The sequence below is a fragment of the Rhamphochromis sp. 'chilingali' genome (genome assembly GCF_963969265.1).
Source record: "Rhamphochromis sp. 'chilingali' genome assembly, chromosome: 3".
Lineage (NCBI taxonomy): Eukaryota > Metazoa > Chordata > Actinopteri > Cichliformes > Cichlidae > Rhamphochromis > Rhamphochromis sp. 'chilingali'.
Window position 1 is genome coordinate 4199218 of NC_137931.1, and position 21982 is coordinate 4221199.

General features: G+C 42.6%; 2 protein-coding genes across 11 annotated transcripts in view; one reads left to right on the forward strand and one right to left on the reverse strand.

Annotated features, from left to right (window-relative positions):
- LOC308394299 (uncharacterized protein) overlaps window positions 1–21982 on the reverse strand; it is a 1060216-nt gene that overhangs the window by 825574 nt on the left and 212660 nt on the right. The window lies entirely within an intron of this gene.
- LOC308394317 (uncharacterized protein) lies at window positions 723–20348 on the forward strand. 10 transcript variants are annotated; one of them, XM_080878581.1, is made up of 5 exons: window positions 723–2410; window positions 9181–9295; window positions 16306–16444; window positions 16596–16715; window positions 20101–20348. In XM_080878581.1, exons 1-4 carry the CDS (start codon window positions 2391–2393, stop codon window positions 16673–16675), a joined length of 354 nt encoding a protein of 117 aa, XP_080734707.1. In that variant the 5' UTR covers window positions 723–2390; the 3' UTR covers window positions 16676–16715; window positions 20101–20348. The 10 variants fall into 10 exon arrangements, 1 of the variants encoding a protein (XP_080734707.1); XR_013971177.1 differs by lacking the exons at window positions 9181–9295; window positions 16306–16444; window positions 16596–16715; window positions 20101–20348 and adding exons at window positions 4281–4419; window positions 4499–4800; XR_013971178.1 differs by lacking the exons at window positions 9181–9295; window positions 16306–16444; window positions 16596–16715; window positions 20101–20348 and adding exons at window positions 4281–4415; window positions 4499–4800.

The following is a 21982-nucleotide window of genomic DNA, read 5'->3' on the forward strand; positions in this document are numbered from 1 at the left end:
CTCAAACTCGTGAGGACGGCCATTTTGTGGGACTCTATTAGCCCACATAGTAGCATACCAACTCTTTGTCCTCACAAACATGTCTAAACAGGTACACACACACACACAGACACACACACAAACAGGTTTGTCAGGTTCCTTGGCTCGTTCTCTGCGTTCAGTCCATTGAAGGTGATTATTGAGCCAATCACAGCTACAGAGCTCACTGTGACTCTTCTTCTCTCTACAGTCACACAAACTAACACACTCAGAGACTCTGACAGCAAAACTACAACAATGTGGTGTTAACACTCACCCTGCCTCAGCTCCACCGTCCTCCTGCTGCTCTGACGGAGGCTCAGCTGTTCCTCTTCCTGTTCCCACCTGCTCGGGTGGCTCCTCCCCTCTGCAGTTACAGGAAATCAGGTGTGTGTGTCTCTTGTTGAGACTGGTTCTTCCTGCTCTCTATCATCACACTGGGTGTTTCCAAATTCAGGGAGAGGATGCTTCGAATGCCACATTTGTAGGAAATTGTATCACATGGACGCGACGAAGGCTGTTCAAATTTGAAGTCTTCCAAATGCGTCCTTCATTTCCCTGAATTTGAAGGATGGGTCAGGTGTGTCCTTTGTGGCCCAACATATCCCAGGATTCATTGCGGGCCATACAGGAGATATTGTTCTGATAATGATAGTGATCGAAGTGGGAGTTAATGCAGGAGACGAACACTTTCAAATGTAAGTATATGAAAATCTGGTGGTGCAAAAGTTTTTATAGCGGGTGTGTTGTTAGGCTCTGGGCATCTGCATAGACATGTTCTTTTTTTGAGAATGTGAGGACAAACTTGAAAGAGAGACACTGTGAGAGTGGACACATCCACACTGCTGCTGCATCTGTGCTCACCACGATGGCCTCCTTCAGAGAGATGGAGGACTCACTCTGTCTTCTGGCTGATGTAAGTGTTCAGCTTTGAACAGCTGTCGTTCCAGCTGCTTTTAACTTTGTAGTTTCACATTTGTACAGACTTTATATTTTTTATAGACGTGTCATAAACCAGTCCTTAAATCATTTTCATTATCACAGATACAGTCTACACTCTGCATCATGAGCTGGTCAATATCGCAAAAGTTGTAATTCGTTTCATGTTTCATGTAAACTGCTCTGAGGTCACAGTGACACCAGCAGATGTAGTTACAGCCTCTCTGTCCCCACCATCCCGGCCCACGTAGACCGCAAAGGCCGGGTCCTCCGAAGGATGCAGCCGACGAATTGGAACACAGCTCATGTCTGACAGCAGTTTGAAGAGGAAATGGATTCTGTTCTGTTCTTCACTCATCACCTACCTGACAGCTGACACCTCACACCTGTTTCTCAGCTGCAGGTCAGACAGAAGGACACACAGAGGATGGAGGGAAGGAGGATGGATCTGCTAGTCTGAAAGTTGGTATGTCAGTTTCTGGTCAAGTTTTTGTTCAACAGGAAACATAAACAGAAGCAGGATTCATACCAGCCTCCACTTGAACAGCAGCCTGCTTAAACTGTCTGCGTGTCTCTAGCTGATCTCTGTCTCCTGCTGATGTCACAACGTCTCCGTTTTATTTGAACACTGGAGGTGAAGATGGCAGATTGTTGGCTAAAATGGATGTCTGTGGCATCCTGCATTTAATGTTCAGCATCTTTGTGAAAAACCCTTTAAAAGTTCTTTAACATGTCCAAAAATCCAAAACTGTTACAGATTACAAAGATGTTGTTTCTATGAGCTCAGGCTGTACTTGCTAGTTCACATTTCGGTAGTAATGTTGATGATGAGGATCATTATTTGTCATTGCTTTAGTTTTTATTCCACTGTTTCAAGGACATGCACTTAGTAGGGACAGCGGACTGGACAGGTCTTCAGTCTGTCTCGCTCTAAGACAGCTGGGTTAGGCTCCAGCGCCCCCGCGACCCTGAAAAGGATCAGCAGAAGTGGATGGATGGAGGGTCAGTTTGTCAACATTAGAAAAACAAACATACTACCTGCCTTAAATGTGAAATGGACGGGCTTTATGTTTGCTCGTTGTTTGCTAAAGAGACTTTTCTGCAGCATTTCTCTCCCGACTTCTTTGTAGCACCTTTCACTGTCACACATTTGATCTTTACAGCAGGGCTGTGCCATATCATATACCATACTATAGAATTTTGACATAGTAGCTATATAATGTTACTCCTACTTTATAGATCTCCATCACCCGATCCTCCGAAAACCTCTTGGAGTTGGCAGCACTCGACTGAGCCATTTTGTGCAGAAGAAGATTAAAATGATGCTTTAAACTCCAGATGTTATCTGAGCTCAGATCCTAAAGCCAGACCTCTGCATCTTCATTCTTGTGGAAAAGCAGAGCAGATGTTGTTTTCAGGAGGATGCTGCTATAATGGCTTTAGTTCCTTGCAGGTAATTATGACGACAGCGGAAGCAGCAGGAACAACAAACAGCCCAAACTAACAGACAAAATATTAATGAAAGTCCAACCCAATCTCCTCCATCCCCGTATCCTCCACTATTTGCATCTTCATCTGTGAAACCTGCAGAGCAGAAACAGTGTGTGGACAAAGTTAGCCGGTATGCAGACATGTTTGCTTTTGTTACAGGAGTTTGAAACACATCTGCAGCTCATTCAGAGGCTTTGGGGCCGTACACACTTCATTTTAAATCAGTACAGCCGATCTCACAGCTGCTGGATGTTTCTTTGAATCATAAGAACATTAAGACAAACAAGATGATCATGAAAATCATATTAATGATTGATTTGGCCTACGTTTGATGCTGAACTGCAGTAGCTCCTGACATTGTGCTTTTATTTCGTCTGGATTAGTTTGCAGCACTGCTGCACAGTTTACATTAAAGTGCACTTTTGCAGAGCAGACGACCCCCTGCACGACTGATGGGGTGAACCAAGGCCCTGCATCAGACAAAGAAGCATTATTTCAACTGTGAGTCATGCAAAGCAGCTCTAGTAGAGTCCTGTAAATGAACAGACTGGATCCCTGTAACGTACCACCTCAGTGACCAGTGGAAACATTCAAATGTTCAGGTAGTCATCCTAACTGACTTGGGGTTTCTGCCAGTGTGTTACAAGTGAAGCAGCTTGCCTGGTCTACACACTGGGACTCGTTTCTTTAAATCTGTCACGGTTCTGGGTCCGTCGGACCCAGTAGTTTGAGTTTTATTATGTTTTGGTTTTAGTTTGCATCAGGGATTGTTTTCTTGTTCTCTTGTAGTGTTGATTATGATGTTGTTTATTATTTGAGTTTCATGTTTCTGTGGTGTTTAGGATTTGTTCTTCAGTTGTGTCTGCTTAGTATTTGTCTAGCTCCATGTGCCATTTTCTGTCTGTCTCTCTATGTCGAGTTTGTGTCTTAGTGTGATGGTTGCTTGTTCCTGTTTTATTGTGATGGTTCCTGTTTTATTGTGATGGTCTGCGTACTGTCACGGCGAGTGAGATGAGCCGTGTGGAAAATAAAGGAGGATCCAAACGCAGGCACTTGTATGGGTGTGAGGGTGGTTTATTAAACACAAAAAGGAAATGGACAAACGGCGAACGGAGCAATGACTAAACTAAACTGGGAACAAACTAACTATAGAACACGAACCTGGACATGAATGAGAGCGGGCGGAAACAGATGATGGTAGACTGCAGGGAAACACACAGATGAAGCAGGGTGGAAACACAGACGGACCAGCAACTACAATGACGGCAGACATGACTTAAATACACAGAGAATCACAGGGGAATTACACACAGGTGGTGGACACAGCTGGGAATAATCAACAAGACGAGACAAAGGTAAAACTGAACACACTCACATGAGACGCAGACCATCACAATAAAACAGGAACAAGCAACCATCACACTAAGACACAAACTCGACATAGAGAGACAGACAGAAAATGGCACATGGAGCTAGACAAATACTAAGCAGACACAACTGAAGAACAAATCCTAAACACCACAGAAACATGAAACTCAAATAATAAACATCATCATAATCAACACTACAAGAGAACAAGAAAACAATCCCTGATGCAAACTAAAACCAAAACATAATAAAACTCAAACTACTGGGTCCGACGGACCCAGAACCGTGACAAAATCACCATTAATACAGTTTCAGCTGCTGACACATTCACTAGTGGGTAGTAATTAAAGCATGCTGCACCACTCATGAGTGCTATCATTCAGCACTCTCATTCATTTGTCTTAAAGCTGGTAATTAAACTCCCTGATGCCTCACTCTGTCTCACTCTTTTCTGTGTGTGAGAGAAAGAAGATGCAGCTGTGTTTCTAACAGCTGCTCTGGAGGAAGCCCTGCAACTCTAGAATCTCACCTGAGTCTGTGACTGTGAGCTTGATGGAGTGCCTGAACTCCTTGATGACTCTCTCACCACAGATGCTGTGGTTGGTTGGTTCACTCACTATGTATTAACAGACCTCTCTGCATTGAATCATATCTGTTATTAATCTCTGTCTCGCTTCCACAGCATGTCTTCATCCTGTCTTCCTTCTCTCACCCCAACCGGTCAGCAGATGGCCCCGCCCCTCCCTGAGCCTGGTTCTGCTGGAGGTTTACGTTGAAACCAAGCACACCATTGTTTTTCTTGTGACATTACCAATAAGTTTGATGTGTCACATGGCCCTCTTCCTATTGAAAAAACAAAAGTTGTATCCAAGATGGCCGACTTCTAAATGGCCACCATGGTCACCACCCATCTTGAGGAGTTTGCCCCTCACATATACTAATGTGCCACAAACAGGACTTTAATATCACCAACCATTCCCATGTTATTACGCTGTATCCATATAAATGGCCCACCCTGTACTTACATTATAACCAATCCGCTCCTTTATCCTCACTTAAAATATTTTTACTGAACTATTGTAATATTTCCTCTTGGCCAACTTACTCTTACAAAAGACATGTTTAATGTTAATGAGATTTTTTTTTAACTAAATAAATAAAGGTTATATAAAAGTCGCTGCCAAAAACTGATCGCGGCTTCTACCTTGTTACACGAATGTTGTTTGTGGCTCAAGATGACTTTATGTCATCCATGAGGGAAGCATTTGACATATGTTTCACATATTATAGCCCAACAAGTTACTTATAGCAGTTTAAATACGAGCAATCACTTTTTGGCAAATACCAGAAATCACTTTTTGGCAGACAATCACTTTTTGGCACAACACCGGTGTCTAGCAGGTTTTATATTTTAGAAAGTTTAAAGCTCAGCTTAATAGAAGTAGTGTGGTCGTGAGTTTTGCATAAACAAATTTGTGCAAACCTCAATGAAGTGAAGCAACATTATAAAGAAGAGTGAGCCTAAATGACTCCCCAATGATGTGAGAGACTGATAGTCATACAGAAAACAATGACTTTGAGCTGTTGCTGCTAAACGTGCTTCTACAAGCAACTGAATCTTGGAGTGCACTTTGGTTTGTCTGCTCATAAATTGGTGGTTCATGATGATAAATGAACTTCTGAACTGGTTTAACATCAGTGCAGTGGCTGGTCCATTCCTTGATGTATATGTCAACGTTCAAAATGAGCCATTTAAATCAGCTGTGTTGGATCAAGGACACATCTAAACCCTGCAGGACAGCGGCCCCGAGGCCTGGAGTTCCCACCCTCAGTGCAGTGGAAATAGTCTCGTGCCAGTCTTGGTGCTGCCTTTGAGTCTATATTGCCGAACACTGTGTGCACACATTTTTTTCCTTCCTAAACAAACACACATTTGTAAAGGAAAATTTAAATTGAACTCACAGTTGGCGGTTAATCGTTATATAGTTTAGATGTACACCGAGAGACGCATTTAGTGGGACTTTTACACCGCCACAGATTTTCTTCTTCTTTTTTGTTACATTATTGACATATACTAGATATTTTAACCTAAGCAGCAACAATCATGTCTCTGGTACAGGCACTTTCCACCATGCAGGTTAAGCTAAAATGTGACTTGAAACAAATTCTGGGTTTCCGTTCCATAAAGGTTCATTTCATCTGGTAAGTTAGCCCCTGAGGTAACAGTCTATGTGAACATAACATACTCACTGACTCACACTCAACTTGATTGATAGTGATTTCCTGAATTAGGCAAAGCGCACAGAGGAAATTCATTTGCATATGTTTGTTTTCACAATCACTGAAATCCAAGTTAGGCATGTTTCCCTTTTTGTTGTTGTTCTTGACACGAGTGCTTCAGTTATTTTCTCATCAGTATGTTAGGACAGAAAGGATTCTGTTGTGGATTTATGATCATCTCACGTGTGTCCATCTTTCAAACTCTTAGACTGTGTAGACATTAATGCAGCTGTCAGACTGTAGGCCAGTTTCTTTGCACTGTAAGCATTGATTGGATGCTACTGTAGCAATCAGTGCTTACACAAAACGTCCCTGCGTAAACCCTCAGACACACAACAAACAGATCAATAGTATCTGAAATTCAGAGTACGGATCTTTTTACACATTTCTCACAGAAAATCACCTAAATCGCTTTCGTGTGAGATGCATATCATGTTTGCCTCATAAAGACTTGCCCTGTATGTATTCATTTCTTTTGACTTTCACGTGGAATTGTCACCTAATATAACAGGTCCATCAGTAAATGGTGTCTATCTTCAGTTTCTGTCTCCTAGACTTTGTCCCTGTCAGGTTACAGCTGAATAGATAGTCATATCATGCAGAGACTGCATCGTACTATAATGCTCGTATGATCGCGTTTGTCATAAGTGGACTGGTCTTGTTGAAACTTTGCATAAACCTTGCCCAGTAAACTGTGAGTGCTAACATTTCTATGGCATATGCAAATACTTTAGACAAATCCCACAGTTGTCTATATTTGTATATTTGACAGTTTAATGAAGCATTTAGAAATCAAAGGTCAGATTAAAATGCTTTATCACAATAGAATGTGATATCACACAATACAATATTTTTAATATCACACACAGCATGAAAGTTTGCTAGTGTATATTATAAAAATATTACAGTATGTTGGTATAACTTTATCCCCTCCTAGTTTTTAAGATACAAATTTTGGCCCACACTGATTTGTGATCATATTCCTCTGTCCACTAAATGAAGATGGAGGCTCTGCTCTTTATTTCTGTGTTTCTCTGGAGAATCCTGGTAACATGATGGCTTTCTGTCTCTAAACACACACGAGCTTAACTCCGAATGAACATGATCAGAGTTCATTGAACCAACTCTGATCAGTCTTTTCTAAGGGTTTCAAGCCTTTCTTGTTCGAGCCTCTCTTTGTTGTTGCTACAGTTATGTGTAATTATTAATAGTATTGCAGATGTTAGCCTCTGCCTGCAGTGTTGATGTGGGTAAAGGCTTTAACCATGGATTAGCGGCAGGTCCCAGCTTGTAAATTGTGGAGCATTAATGCCCACTCCAGCTCCTGTAACCAAATATAAACAGTTGGGATGAGAGTTAGCTCAAGCCACTACAACAGCCAGCAAGAATGATCTGTTCATGCTAGCATTAACAGTGCCTATACACATAGCGACACACGGGGGAGGGGCCTAACTAATAACCAAGATGACTACAGGCTTGGAGGTGCTAAAAGTCAGATATACCAGGAGCAGTTTGGGCTTTAGAACAAATTTTGTGTAATTATAACAATATGTAATTTAGGACTAGAGATGGACCGATCCGATATTACGTATCGGTATCGGTCCGATACTGACCTAAATTACTGGATCGGATATCGGAGAAAAATAAAAAATGTAATCCGATCCATTAAATATCACGAAAGCACCTCACAAAACTTGCAACACGCTGTAACTCACCTCAGAACGTTAGCATGTCGGAGCAGTATGCATCACGTGATAGAGCGGCTGTGGCATGCGGGACCTGTCGGTGGTCTGGATAGCATGTGGAGCTTCGCTAGCTACCCGGCATTTCATCTCCGACAAAGTTATCCCCGAGAGAAGTAAAGCAAGTGTGTAAGTCCATCTCTGAATGTTTGTAAAGCATTCCCACGTTAAGCTTAACGAGCGACTGCCTCTCGCTCTCGCTGCTACTTCAATCATGAAACTGATCAATGATCAGCTGATCGGCTTTTCTGTCGCGAGTCCGTGTCTCTTGTTTGCTTTTGGCCCACTTTGCACCAGAAAGAGGAAACCAGCAGCTGAACAACAGCAGCACATTTAAGCTTGATCAGCTGTTGTTAGAATTTATTTAATATTACTTTCTACTCGAGGATCTTTTTCTACGTAGCTGACGCTGGTAGCTGTGCAGGGGCGGATCTAGCAAAGTTTAGCCAGGGGGGCCGATAGGGCATTAACAGGGAAAAGGGGGCACAAAGACATACTTTTCTTTCTTATTCTCATTTAAAATGTCTTGTTTTTAATAATTAATTATCTGACACCCAAAGTTTTAATTTGATGTAAAACGAATACAAGTCAATTACTGTATATAGTAACTATTAAGTCTAATATATATACCCTAGTAAGCTATAGTACTTTTTCCTTTGGGAAGGTACCATCTGTGCAGTCTGCAATTTTGTTGAAGAAAGCTGTTGAATCTATTTAATATTTCTTGAAAAATAATTGATTTCTGTGCATTTTTTTTCACACTGCATCAAATTAAGGTTGATTACGTCGATTAAGCATCATGAGGTGGCGCGTGAGGGGTGGTTCCCTATTTTTTATTTATTTATTTTTGTTGTTGCTGGGAGTTGGAACCCTATTAGTTAGGTTGCTTAATATTTATGCTAAGTACTCTTTAAAATACCAGAATAGGGAGGATGGTGTAGGTTTAAGTTTATTAGATTGATCAGTATTGCTGAACTATGAAATATTCTCTTTTGCATACAGGTATAACAGAATAGCTTTAGTGTAGTTGTTGTTTTAAACTTGAGTATGAACTTATACAAAATGCAGCAAGATATTTAAAAAACAGTTTTGTTGATTAAAAAACACTATATCGGATTCATATCGGTATCGGCAGATATCCAAATTTATGATATCGGTATCGGTATCGGACATAAAAAAGTGGTATCGTGCCATCTCTATTTAGGACCTGGTTACATATGATGCTGCTGATTTTTTAAATCTAATTTTTACGTTGCATTAATTTCTTTTTGTCAGACAGGGAATCAAACAAGTTCTGTTTTCTCGAATGAATCCCACTGTTATTTGTTTGTCCTACCAACAGGGATGTTTACATGGTATTCATGACTGCTGCACCTGATGACTTTCACAGCTTGAGGACTGCAAACATTTCCCAACAAGACATGAGTGGTGGGGTGATCGTTGGTATTCCTGATCAGGTGAGGATCTGTTCCCATCAAACCACCAAAACCAGTTGTTCAGGATGTTTACAGGATGAAGAATCCCCAGTTATTCTTTGTGGTTGGAATGTGCCTACATGTGGCTGTGTGGGATTCTGGCTTACTTTAGGGTCAGAGCAGTTGGTATGTGGAGCAAATACTGACACAGTCAGAGTGGGCAAACCAGCAATAGGCTTGTTGTCATACCTGGAAGTCTGAAAGCTCCCGATGCTGGATGGTCTTTCTAGTTTTTAATGACAGGTCGTCTAACAAAGCTTCCATGAGGTGCTATAATGGAGACTGTCCTTTTCAAGGAGTTTCTCATGTCTTATCCTACTTTTTTCTTTTTTTTAATTAACAGGAGTGAGAATTTGAAATCCTCTATATTGACATGATTACATTTCTTCTATTAAATGAGAAGTACATTTTGAACACAGTATAGTGAACACAATATCCAAGAAGCTAAATCTGGTGAAATGTTTCTTTAGCTGTCAGCTTGAAAGGCTGATTGGGGTATTTTTGTCACCTTGCATGCGGGTGGCATGGACACCCGACTTTTGTGTGCATTTATCAAAAAGCTTGGATGATTTTGAAGATCAGTGGCATTCAACTCATGATCAGCGTTCAAGTTTTCTTAAAATCTTGTAACATGATAACTAGAAAGAAGACAGCTAGGATTTTCAAACTGATCCATAGATGGATCTACTATGAAGCTGAGGGACAGCACTGCTTAAAAGATCCTTTTTAAATGACTCCAGCTGTCTGATTTAATGAGACCACGTGTGCTCAAGTTTCCTGCTCTGACTCGGCCTCAGAATGTCTAGAGGCAGAAATCAAGCACACTCAAAGGAAATAAGCGTATCAGTGGGCATGTGCTCAGCACGCAGAGTGGGAGTGACTAAAGGTGCCACTGCAGAGCATCGCAGTTGTTTCGTGTGATTAAGTTGTGTGTTTATGAACCTGTGAGTGTTAGTCCTTTTGGCAGGATGACTCGCATGAAGCTGTTATAATTGTTTGTGCATGTTAAAGTTATGCCTCAGTTCTTTGATGCCATGTTGGTAGGATTATTTGGCACTAAGTTAATAGCAGTGGCTGTAATCTCCCGCAGTCATTACATCCAGCGGTATTACAAATAAAGGACTTTTCTATTGTTTAGTTTAACTGTGGCTAGCTTGCCATGTCCGTGCCTTATGATTGGCAATTTGTATGACGTGCTATTTAGGCAATATATGAGCTATAGTGACCCCTTGTGGATATTGTGAGATATTGCTGTGTTGAGTACATTATGTTTTCAATTGTTTTTCTAGTTATTTGTGACTCTACTAATGATAAAATTGCCTGTTTCTGTTTCCAGAAAACCATTGCTCATAGTCCCACATACTATACAATGATAAGTTCAAGTATGGCTGTACCTAATTTGGATTAAGCCTGGCAAGCACTTTGATGTAAACATTTCTTCTGTGGGACTTAAAGACAGTTAACCCAACTCCTGGACTGCTGCAGTCTTCCTGACAGAAAGCTTAGGCCAGGCTTGTATGCCCAGTATATATATTCTATAACGTGTGTAACTACTTCGTTTAGTTGTTTTTGTTTGGATTTAGTTTTGTTTTGTTTCTTTTCAGTGTATTTCAGTGTCAGTAATTTGTGTAGTGCTCACTCACATTTTCAACTGGAAAAGACCTGCAATAGAAACGTATTTAGGAGCAAACAAGTGAATGAAAAGTTTGACATCATTAAGGCCAAACAGCACCTAGTTTTCAACAAAAACACATAACATAAGAGCAGCAGTGACGATGCAGCTGACACACATGAACCCATTTAAACTGGTCCCAGTGTTTTTAGCCTAACTTGAGTCTTGAACCATTGGGGCAAATGAAAAATTCCAGCAGTTCTTGAAAGCAGCAACTCTGTGCTTTTTTGTGATGTTAGGGACATTATGGTAACTCGAGGCAGAACACCATCCAAATCTTGGTAAATAACACATGAAAGAACAAAAGAAACAAACATGGTAAAAAGAAGCCAAACGTGTGATAACATTGTTCCATCACGCTCACTCACTATTCTCTCAACCTTTGCCTTCACGGGGCTGCTGCAACAATGTACCTGGGATTACCGTAATGATGCAAATATTAATGAAAAGTGCAGAGTTGCTGCTCTCAGGAATCATTGGACTTCTTTTAATTGAGGAAATGGATCAGGAGTTACGGTAGTTACAGATGTTTAATACAACCCTAGAAAAGAGCTTTCTGTGTGATACGGAAAGATTTTTTATGTATCCGATACAAGTAAATACAGGGCTGATATGATCTCTACTTTTTAATGTGGATGATGCATCATCAAAATGCCAAATTGTTTACATTTTCATGACCTTTACGTTGTTTTTTAGGGGGCTTCATCCTAATGATTATTAATGAGTTAAAACCGAGGACAGAAATAATAAAAGGATTTAGTTTGTAGCCCATAGTTTAAAAGCAGTAATCACACATTATCCCTTTCTTTAACAGCAACACAAAAGGGTCATTATATTCCATTAAATCTGAGCCATATTATATTCAGTATATTTATTTTAATTTCAGTAAATGTTTTTATTTAAATGACATGTTTCAGTGAGATAAATGTGTTATTTCAAGGTCGTTGCATCATTTTTACTTTTCGAGTTGGCTAAAATAAGAATTAGCCAGTTGCACTTTAAAGTAATATAACCAACATATCGCCACAGTTATCTACCTGGATATTCTTCAGAGCATGCTTTCTTGCATGTGACAACAAGAGACCTCTCGGTTGTCTGGTGGAGCATTTAGCGCCTCGCTACATGTTTCCAAATCGGCATTTCTTCTCAGTGAAAGCTGTCCTAGAGAAGTAAAGCAAGTTTGTAAGTTTCTCTCTCAATGTTTGTAACGCATTCCCACGTTAAGCTTAACAACCGATATATGGAGCGACTGCCGCGTCTCCTCTCCCCCTCCCTCTCCTGCTGCTACTTCAATCATGAAACTGATCAATGATCAGCTGATCGCAAGTTCCGTCTCTCTTGTTTGTTTCCCACTTTGTGCCAGAAAGAGGAAACCAGCAGATAAACCACAGCAGCACGTTTAAGCTTGATAAGCTGTTGTTAGAATTTATTTAATATTACTTTAATGCCTAATGCTATAAGTAGCTGACAGCTGGTAACTGTGCAGGGGCGGGTCTAGCACGGTTTTGCCAGGGGGCCAGCTGGGGCATTAACAGGGAAAAGGGGGCACAAAGAAATACTTTTCTTTCTTATTCTCGTTTAAAATGTCTCGCTTTTAATAAATAATTATCTGAATCTTACAACCAAAGTTTTTATCTAACGTAAAATGTATAGAAATCTAATATTGTATATAGTAACTATTAAGTCTAATATATACCCTAGTAAGTTATAGTACTTTTTCCTTTGGGAAGATACCATCTGTGCAGTCTGCAGTTCTGTTGAAGAAAGATGTTGAATCTATTTAATTGTTGTTGAAAAATAATTGATTTCTGTGCATTTTTTTTAAATACATGCATTAAATTAAAGTCGATTATGTCGATTAAGCATCACGAGGCAGAGGGTGGGCGATGGTTCCCTTTAGTTTTTTTTTTTTGCTGGGAGTTTGCAACCCTATTAGTTAGGTTGTTTAATATTTCTGCTAAGTACTCTTTAAAATACCAGAATAGGGAGTGATAGGTTTTGTATTGTTGATTGTCATTTATGCTTAGAAATATTTACTTATATATGCTTAGAAGTATATAATCATTTGTAGATTGAAAGAATGTCTCATTCTAGGAGGTCTGTAACAACTCTGTGTAGCATGAAGAGGGGGGTGAGTTCACTCCCCTACAGAGGAGAGGTCGTATCTTCTTTTGCTGATTTATGGTATAGCAAACACACGTATATCTGTTTAAGTATAAGAGCCTTTTGTTAGATGGACCCAGACTTCTGGCACCAGCTTTGGGGAGTCTTCACAGGGTCACATCTTGACCTCACACAAGTCACACACACACACACACACACACACACACACACACACACACACACACACACACACACACAGGCAAGGTACTCTTTGTGTGTATGTAGACGTCATATGTTAATGAACCTATGCATATTCATGTAACCTCAATAAAAGAACAGTGGTACGGGAGGACGGACGAGAGTGACTGGGGTCAAGCGAAGGAATGGCGCTTTGTCCGGTCATTTCTCCCGTGCACGAGAAACATGAAGTCTTTGCCTACTTGTGTCTTGCTTTGCAGTGTAATTATATTGTCTTCAACGTTCCAGCGGATGGGTTCAAGCTACAAACCTATCAACAGAGATGCACATCACCTAATATGCTTAATTGGTAGTAGGCTTTTGAGCCTATACAGCTTGGAAGACAGCATGCATGAAGAGGATGATGTGGACAAAATACTCATTTGCCTAATAATTCTGCACTCCCTGTATGTGTGTGCGTGTCCAGGGTTCAGCTGAGACAGTGTCCTTCGCCCTGCCAGGCTAAGTAAACAGTCTTCCAGCCAACCCAGGTGGCCTTGCATGGAATGGGAAGGAACAGACTCAACACAGTCGTTATCAGGGTGTTTTTGTTCGGCTCCAGCCTTGAGCCCACAGCTGGCGCCGAGAGGGTCTCCGCATAAGTGATGGTGCTTTTTACTTTAGTGCGAACAGCTCATATGAATTTCAAAGCAGTTCTACAGTCCAACACTGGTCTCTCAATCTCCCGTTGGAGAGCCGCGAGCTTCGCCATACTTGCGTTCTGTGATGTTGTCATTCTTGTGCTCAAGGAGCCGATTCTGAGAACTCACGGCAGTGTGCCTCCCCGAGATTTCATCCAATTTGTGCCCAGAGATGTTATTCTGAGCGAGCCCTTCCGAGATGTATCCAGTCTGCAGTCAGAGATCTTATTCTGAGTATTCACAGCAGCCGTAGCCTCTCCAAGATCTTATCCGTGCTGACTCAATGAGCCCATTTTGAGAAACTCACGCCTCTCCCATCGTTCCAATCCCAGCGGGCAGCCTTGTGGGGGTTTGAACAGCCGGTTCCGCTTTCTCAAGCCAGCTCCGATCAGCCAGAACCCTGTTACCATGGTTCCGAATAGGTAGATATCTTCAGCACGCAGACTCACCCGAGCCCAAACTTCTCGTTGAGAAATTGCATTTAGGGACCAGTTTTCAACAGGACAATGACCCCAAACACACCTCCAGGCTGTGTACTAGAAGAAGTATACTAGATGGCGGCGCGCACAGACGCAGCGGCTCTATGCTCTCCACTTGGGTGCCTTTCTTTTTTGTTTCTCCACTTTTTCTTCTTCTTTTGTTTTCCTTATTGTGAAGCCAAATTTTCCTACAACCATCTGGAATTATGCAAGATTGGATATAACAGCCAGATCCCCATTACCAGTGATTATCAGAGGGTGCACAACATCCCCCCGGAGATAGCGAGAACATCGGGTGCTCCGTGGATTGTTATCGGCTCTGCCAAGAAACGCAGGCGGCGGAAGGAACGCAAACAAAAGCGGGGATGCCTGTCGGGCCTGCTGGCCAGGCTAAAGAAGCAGCCTTTCAAACCACCGCTCCCGAGCATCTTTCTGACCAGCGCACGGTCGGTCGTCAACAAAATAGACGAACTGAACCTACTTCTCGCCGCACAGCCAATCGTCCGTGACTGCTGTGTCCTGGTCGTCACGGAGACATGGCTCACTCCGCGAGGCTCCTGCCTACGACAGCCGTAACGCTCCGACAATCCATCAAGCGGTGGTAGCTTAGCAAAGTCGTACTGAAACATCTGACAGATTTTCGAGCGCCGTGCACATAAAATCGTTTCGAGGTCAGTAAACACAACCAGAGTTCATACATAAGGCACACGGGGTTATAAGGGGCTCTGTCGACTTTCAGAAAAATCAAAGGATTGATTTTAAGTGCGCCGTATTTTCCAAACAACACGGTAATAACGACGGCCCGCTAGCATGCTCTACCAAAAATAGTGCTTTGTTGTGTATCTGACGGACGAAAGCTAAACCAGTTCCACACCACTGAAGCTGCAGCATTTTTACAAACCAGTTCTGGTTCATCCGTTTCATTTAGCGATCCACTTTCGCTCTTCTCATTCTGCGTCATCATCCAATTCCACCTGTGATCTTGTGTCACCATTGCTCTCTGAGCTTTGTGTTGCTTCTTCTGTCACCTGACAAATAGGACATACATGACAATAAGAATAAAATGTGGAGCTGCTTCAGTGTGTCTGTCACTTTGTGCAGATCTTGACTGATCAGTAATGTTTGTAGGCTGAGTGCATTTTTAAAACAAGTTGTGCAAACTGCACTACAAGGTGGAATATTTGCAAAATCATGAATATGACCTATGAATACGTCAGTGCCATTAAGATGAAATTCTTGTGTCACCAACATTTTAACGTTAGGCATATAATTCTAACAGCCTCTGTAAACTAATATCCTGGCTGCTCGAGGCTGCTGTTTTCTCTGACAGCTTCACTTAGATTAGAATTAGAAACGCTGCTCTGAGACTGAGAGAACTAACAGTGCTGCATGTTGTGCTGTTAGTTTCCAAAACACGTTATTCATGGTTACATACAGTTTTAGACTGATGTGGGCCAAAGCCTAGCATAGCCTGCAACGTTATTGTGACGGACACATTTTATGTGTCAGACCCAGGACCCTGAGCAGTTATGGACTAATATTATAATGTATGTATTTTGTATTGCTGTCCCTCGTTCTCCCTGCTTGTAGACGTGTGTGTGTGTGTGTGTGTGTGTGTGTGTGTGTGTGTGTGTGTGTGTGTGTGTGTGTGTGTGTGTGTGTGTGTGTGTGTGGCCCTGGCAGGTGATTGGCCACACCTGCAGCTGATCAGGCCTGTCGGAGGAGCTATTTGAGAGTGTGGTGGAGCTCTCTCCGACGCTGGATCATTGCGTGGCTTCACGTCAGTCTCTCGACCAGTTCCTAGTTTGAGTCTGCTGCATTATTGTGTGTCTGACGGCTTCCTCTCTCTTATGTCCCCAGGAGTTACGGGGAGACGAGAGGACAGCGAGCACGGGGTGCTCATCACGGAGAAGCGGAGACAGGAGCACTAGCACTGGGAAGAGGACACGTCACGGGAGTCGGGAGAGCACGGGATTTATTGTCATGTCTGTCCATCGCTGTAAATAAACGCACTGCTTGTACATAGAGCACCGCGCCTGTGTCCTCCTTCCCTACACCCCCACGGTCTGCCAGCCAGACCGTGACATTATGAGTGAACTTGGCTTTAAGTGACTTACAGGTTTCTCTGAAAAATACTTTCTTATATCCAGGTTCTTCCTCTTTGCTGCCGTCCTCCTCTCCTCCTGGGAGCGCAGGCTTGCCGCTGCTAAAACTCAACAGAGCTCCCTGAAAGGTTCAGCCAATCACATTGGCCATATTTGTCACATGAGGTAGGACTCCAGTACAGGACGTAATTTAACTCTTTCGGCACCGCTGGGTGAATGAGACGTTGACAGATTTTTTTTTCTTCTTTCTATCAGGTTTGCTTTTCTTTACTCGAAGAGATCAAATTATTGGTGAGGACAATTCAATAATCGCTGGATATTGGTGGGGACATGTCCCCTCCGTCCATGCCAAATCGACGCCCTTGCCCGAATCGATTCAATCCATGATTCGATTCGATTCGATTTGGGGAAATTTTGCCTCAGACAGTCAGCAATATTATAATTTAGATCATACCCCCCCCCCCCCCCCCCCCCCCACACACACACACACACACACACACAGCCTTATGGGTACAGTAGTCTCCCGCTACACCTCCTTTTAGCTAAAGACATACTTCACAATGACTCACTCAGCTCACAAGAACAGGAATGCAGAGCATTATCAAACGTTAAAATGATACACATCTCTCACTTGTTCACTTACATTTAAACGAAACACATAATTGTAAACATCTCTAACAGCCTAAGCCAGCTTTGAATAGGGCCTGAATGGATAACTTCAGAGAATTACACATCCAATCTTACACGAGGTCTCACCGCTCGACCAGATCTGGTAACAGTCCCTGTTGGTGTGAGGTGGCTCCTATTTCTCCTTAGAAAACCTGTCTGTCTCTACCACATAAGATCTGGGAGCACTGGCAGGTCCAACTACTGCTCCAGTGGTTCCTTCAGTAGTAATCCACACCTTCTGTCCTGACTCTATGTCTGCGGTTGTAGTGTTTTGCCTGCTCACGCCTCCCCTCCTCATCCTTCTCGCGAAAAGCCTGTAGGTCGGGCCACTTTGCCACCAGCTTCGCAGCAGCTTGTGGCAGAGAGGTACGCAGGTGTCTCCCCATGAGCAACTGTGCCGGTGAGAGCCCATGTTCCAGTGGGGTGGCCCTGCACGCTAGCAGTGCTCTGCTGTAGTCACAGTCCTCTCAAGTCTTTAATGGTACGATCAGCGCGTTCTGCCTCCCCGTTGGCTTGGGGGTACCTGGGGCTGCTCGTTTCATGTGTGAACTGGTACTCTTTAGCAAAGTGCTTGAACTGTTCTGATGAAACTTGCGGCCTGTTGTCCGATACCACAGTCTCGGCAACTGCATGTCTTGCAAAGGCCTCTTTTATAGCATTAATAGTGACCTCTGCTGTTGTGTCTCTCAGTTCACCAAGTACCACGACCAGATTTGGTGTGTGGTAGTAACAGGCAAATGAACTTTTGTTTTTTAATGATTTGAATATATATGAATGCTTGTGCATAAATACACAAACAATACACATATGCTTTCATGCTTTCAATTGTGTCATTTACGTGATCTAGGTCAGCGGTCTCCAACCTTTTTTGCACCACCGACCGGTTTATGCCCGACAATATTTTCACGGACCGGCCTTTAAGGTGTCGCGGATAAATACAACAAAATAAAACTAGTACCGGTACCGAAAAAGAAGATTTATTCATAACACACGTGAAAAGACCCAGGAAAACCGAGTTAATGATAAAAACGATAACAAAATAACGCTGAAAAGCAATAAAAACCCTGAAAACCAGACATTTCACACCTGAGCCTCAACTCTCGCGGCCCGGTACCAAACGACTCACGGACCGGTACCAGTCCGAGGCCCGGGGGTTGGGGACCGCTGTTCTAGGTAGCTCTGTTTTGGAAGTTCAGTTCAAGCTAGAAATGTGCTTTGGAGTTTGTACGTGTTTTGTCTCTAGGGGCCACCACATATACAGTGGGGCAAAAAAGTATTTAGTCAGCCACCGATTGTGCAAGTTCCCCCACTTAAAATGATGACAGAGGTCAGTAATTTGCACCAGAGGTACACTTCAACTGTGAGAGACAGAATGTGAAAAAAAATCCATGAATTCACATGGTGGTATTTGTAAATAATTTATTCGTAAATTAGGGTGGAAAATAAGTATTTGGTCACCTCAAACATGGAAAATCTCTGGCTCTCACAGACCTGTAACGTCTTCTGTAAGACGCTTTTCTGTCCCCCACTCGTTACCTGTATGAATGGCACCTGTTTGAACTCATCATCTGTATAAAAGACACCTGTCCACAGCCTCAAACAGTTAGACTCCAAACTCCGCCATGGCCAAGACCAAAGAGCTTTCGAAGGACACCAGGAAAAGTATTGTAGACCTGCACCAGACTGGGAAGAGTGAATCTACAATAGGCAAGCAGCTTGGTGTGGAAAAAATCAACTGTGGGAGCAATCATCAGAAAATGGAAGACATACAAGACCACTGATAATCTCCCTCGATCTGGGGCTCCACGCAAGATCTCATCCCGTGGGGTCAAAATGATCATGAGAACGGTGAGCAAAGATCCCAGAACCACACGGGGGGACCTGGTGAATGACCTGCAGAGAGCTGGGACCAAAGTAACAAAGGTCACCATCAGTAACACACTACAACGGCAGGGAATCAAATCCCGCAGTGCCAGACGTGTTCCGCTGCTGAAGCCAGTGCATGTCCAGGCCCGTCTGAAGTTTGCCAGAAAGCACATGGATGATACAGCAGAGGATTGGGAGAATGTCATGTGGTCAGATGAAACCAAAGTAGAACTTTTTGGTATAAACTCAACTCGTCGTGTTTGGAGGACGAAGAATACTGAGTCTCATCCCAAGAACACCATACCTACTGTGAAGCATGGGGGTAGAAACATCATGCTATGGGGCTGTTTTTCTGCCAAGGGGACAGGACGACTGATCCGTGTTAAGGACAGAATGAATGGGGCCATGTATCGTCAGATTTTGAGCCAAAACCTCCTTCCATCAGTGAGAACTTTGAAGATGAAACGAGGCTGGGTCTTCCAACATGACAATGATCCAAAACACACCGCCCGGGCAACAAAGGAGTGGCTCTGTAAGAAGCATTTGAAAGTCCTGGAGTGGCCTAGCCAGTCTCCAGACCTCAACCCCATAGAAAATCTGTGGCGGGAGTTGAAAGTCCGTGTTGCTCGGCGATAGCCCCAAAACATCACTGCTCTCGAGAAGATCTGCATGGAGGAATGGGCCAAAATACCAGCTACTGTGTGTGCAAACCTGGTAAAGACCTATAGTAAACGTTTGACCTCTGTTATTGCCAACAAAGGTTATGTTACAAAGTATTGAGTTGTATTTTTGTTATTGACCAAATACTTATTTTCCACCCTGATTTACGAATAAATTCTTTACAAATCCTACCATGTGGATTCATGGATTTTTTTTTCACATTCTGTCTCTCACAGTTGAAGTGTACCTCTGGTGCAAATTACTGACCTCTGTCATCATTTTAGGTGGGGGAACTTGCACAATCGGTGGCTGACTAAATACTTTTTTGCCCCACTGTATTTCTATTTACATTCAGGTGACAGCAATCCATGGATGGTTTCGACATGCAAGAGGATATTTTCCCCGGTGCCCAGCGGGAGAAGACACTGCTTGCGATGTCGATGAGGTCCTGTGGCCAGACCCCAACAGACGGCGGGATCCATGAGCCCACGTATGCACAATTGTCATGATTTTTTGTGTGTACAGTATAGTGTTTTTTCTATTACTGTATTATGTTTGTGTTTTGCTTTATCTGAATTGATGGTGCTGCAGTGGACAATATTGAGTAGGCCTATTTGCTTTTTTTGGTTGTTTGTGTCTTCTGAAAATGTGCCTTCAGAATAAACAATGACAATGAAAGACTGCAGTGTTTTATATGAAGTAGACTAGTGTGTCCCCCTGATCTGATCTGCATGTGATGCAAGTATGTGTCATTTTGTCAACAGAGTTACATCTTGACAGAGGAATGTTAGGTTTTGACAGCAGAGTTTCAGTTTGGCACAGATGTGAATGGTATATTTTGATGTGTCATGTTTACTTGTGTTTAGAGTTTTGGCACAATGAGCGACGTTTTGCAAAATGTGTTCAAGCAACGGGCAAAAACTGTAACATGTTTTTCACCAAAGATTTCAGCAATTATAAAAATTCAACTCAAGCTATTCAGCTATTAGCATTCACACTGCATTTTCTACAGGAAGTACATTTTATATACCAGTTTCAGTTCAAAGTGCATTAAAAATAATAAATAATTATTAAAAATAATACCATCAATATGTTACTGCACTACACTTACTGGACTTGTGGAAGTATTTTGAGAACCATAAGAGATTCTTACAAATGTTTGAAAGAAAAAAAATCTTTAACATAGCTGGAGACTCGTGTAGAAATATGAATGAGTTTATAAAGTTTCTGTCATGGTGTGCTGTGACAGGCAGGTAGTAGGACCCAAACACAGGACTCTTACGTGGAATGAAACTTGAATCGGCAGCTTTTATTGCTGGAAACTCAGGTGGACTCAAGAAACTACAAACTAAGAAACAAGAACTAGGAAAACAAATCAGGAACTATGAACAAGAATCAAGTAAAGAACACGGAGGAGAAAAAACACCCAGCCCACTGAAAACTAAAGAAACCCCCAAAAACATGAAGAACAATCATTAAGGAACATATTTACATATTTAGAGTTACTGCAACACCAACACTGGGTCACAGCTTCAGTGTCAGTCGGTGACTTTTGGTCTGCAACAGCAGCAGAACAGACTTCTCAGTCTTTTGAAGAAGCCCTTTTTCTTCTTCTTGATCTGACGGTCTTCGGACTTCATGCTGGCTTCAGGTTCTGGAAAAGGTTCCTCAAAGGGAACATCAGGAACCGGCCCAATTTCAGAACAAGATCCGTTGATCATATGATCTTCACCTTCAACACAGGATTTGGACTCGCCATAGGGTTCCTCACAGGGAGCGTCGGGCTCTGCAACACTTTCTGACAGAGCTCCTTCGATCGTAAGGTCTCGAGTACTCAGACTGGATGCCCTTTCAGAAAGAAGTTCCTCACAGGGAGCGTCGGGCTCTGCAACACTTTCTGACAGAGCTTCTTCGATCGTAAGGTCTCGAGTACTCAGACTGGATGCCCTTTCAGAAAGAAGTTCCTCACAGGGAACGTCGGGCTCTGCAACACTTTCTGACAGAGCTTCTTCGGCTGGTGGAACATTTGCCACTGAAAGGCCGTCAGAGGAGCGCTCACCATTTGTGCTCTTCACATCAGGACTTGAAGGGGGCTCAAAGATTTCACATATCCGGATCCTTGCTACATCAGCAATGGTCTTCAGCAACAGGGGTGCAAAGTTTGCAACTTGGATAGACAGAATTTCTTCAGGAAATTTCTGTCTAATCTCCGTCAGGATGCTGTCGACCAGATCGTC

What these genes read in the sequence shown, in the direction of transcription:
- LOC308394317 (XM_080878581.1), top strand. Translation starts at nt 2,391, where the DNA reads ATGGCTTTAGTTCCTTGCAG. An exon ending in ATGGCTTTAGTTCCTTGCAG is followed by an intron (nt 2,411 to 9,180) that starts GTAATTATGACG and finishes TCCTACCAACAG; the next exon opens with GGATGTTTACATGGTATTCA. An exon ending in TGTCATGTCTGTCCATCGCT is followed by an intron (nt 16,445 to 16,595) that starts GTAAATAAACGC and finishes TCTTATATCCAG; the next exon opens with GTTCTTCCTCTTTGCTGCCG.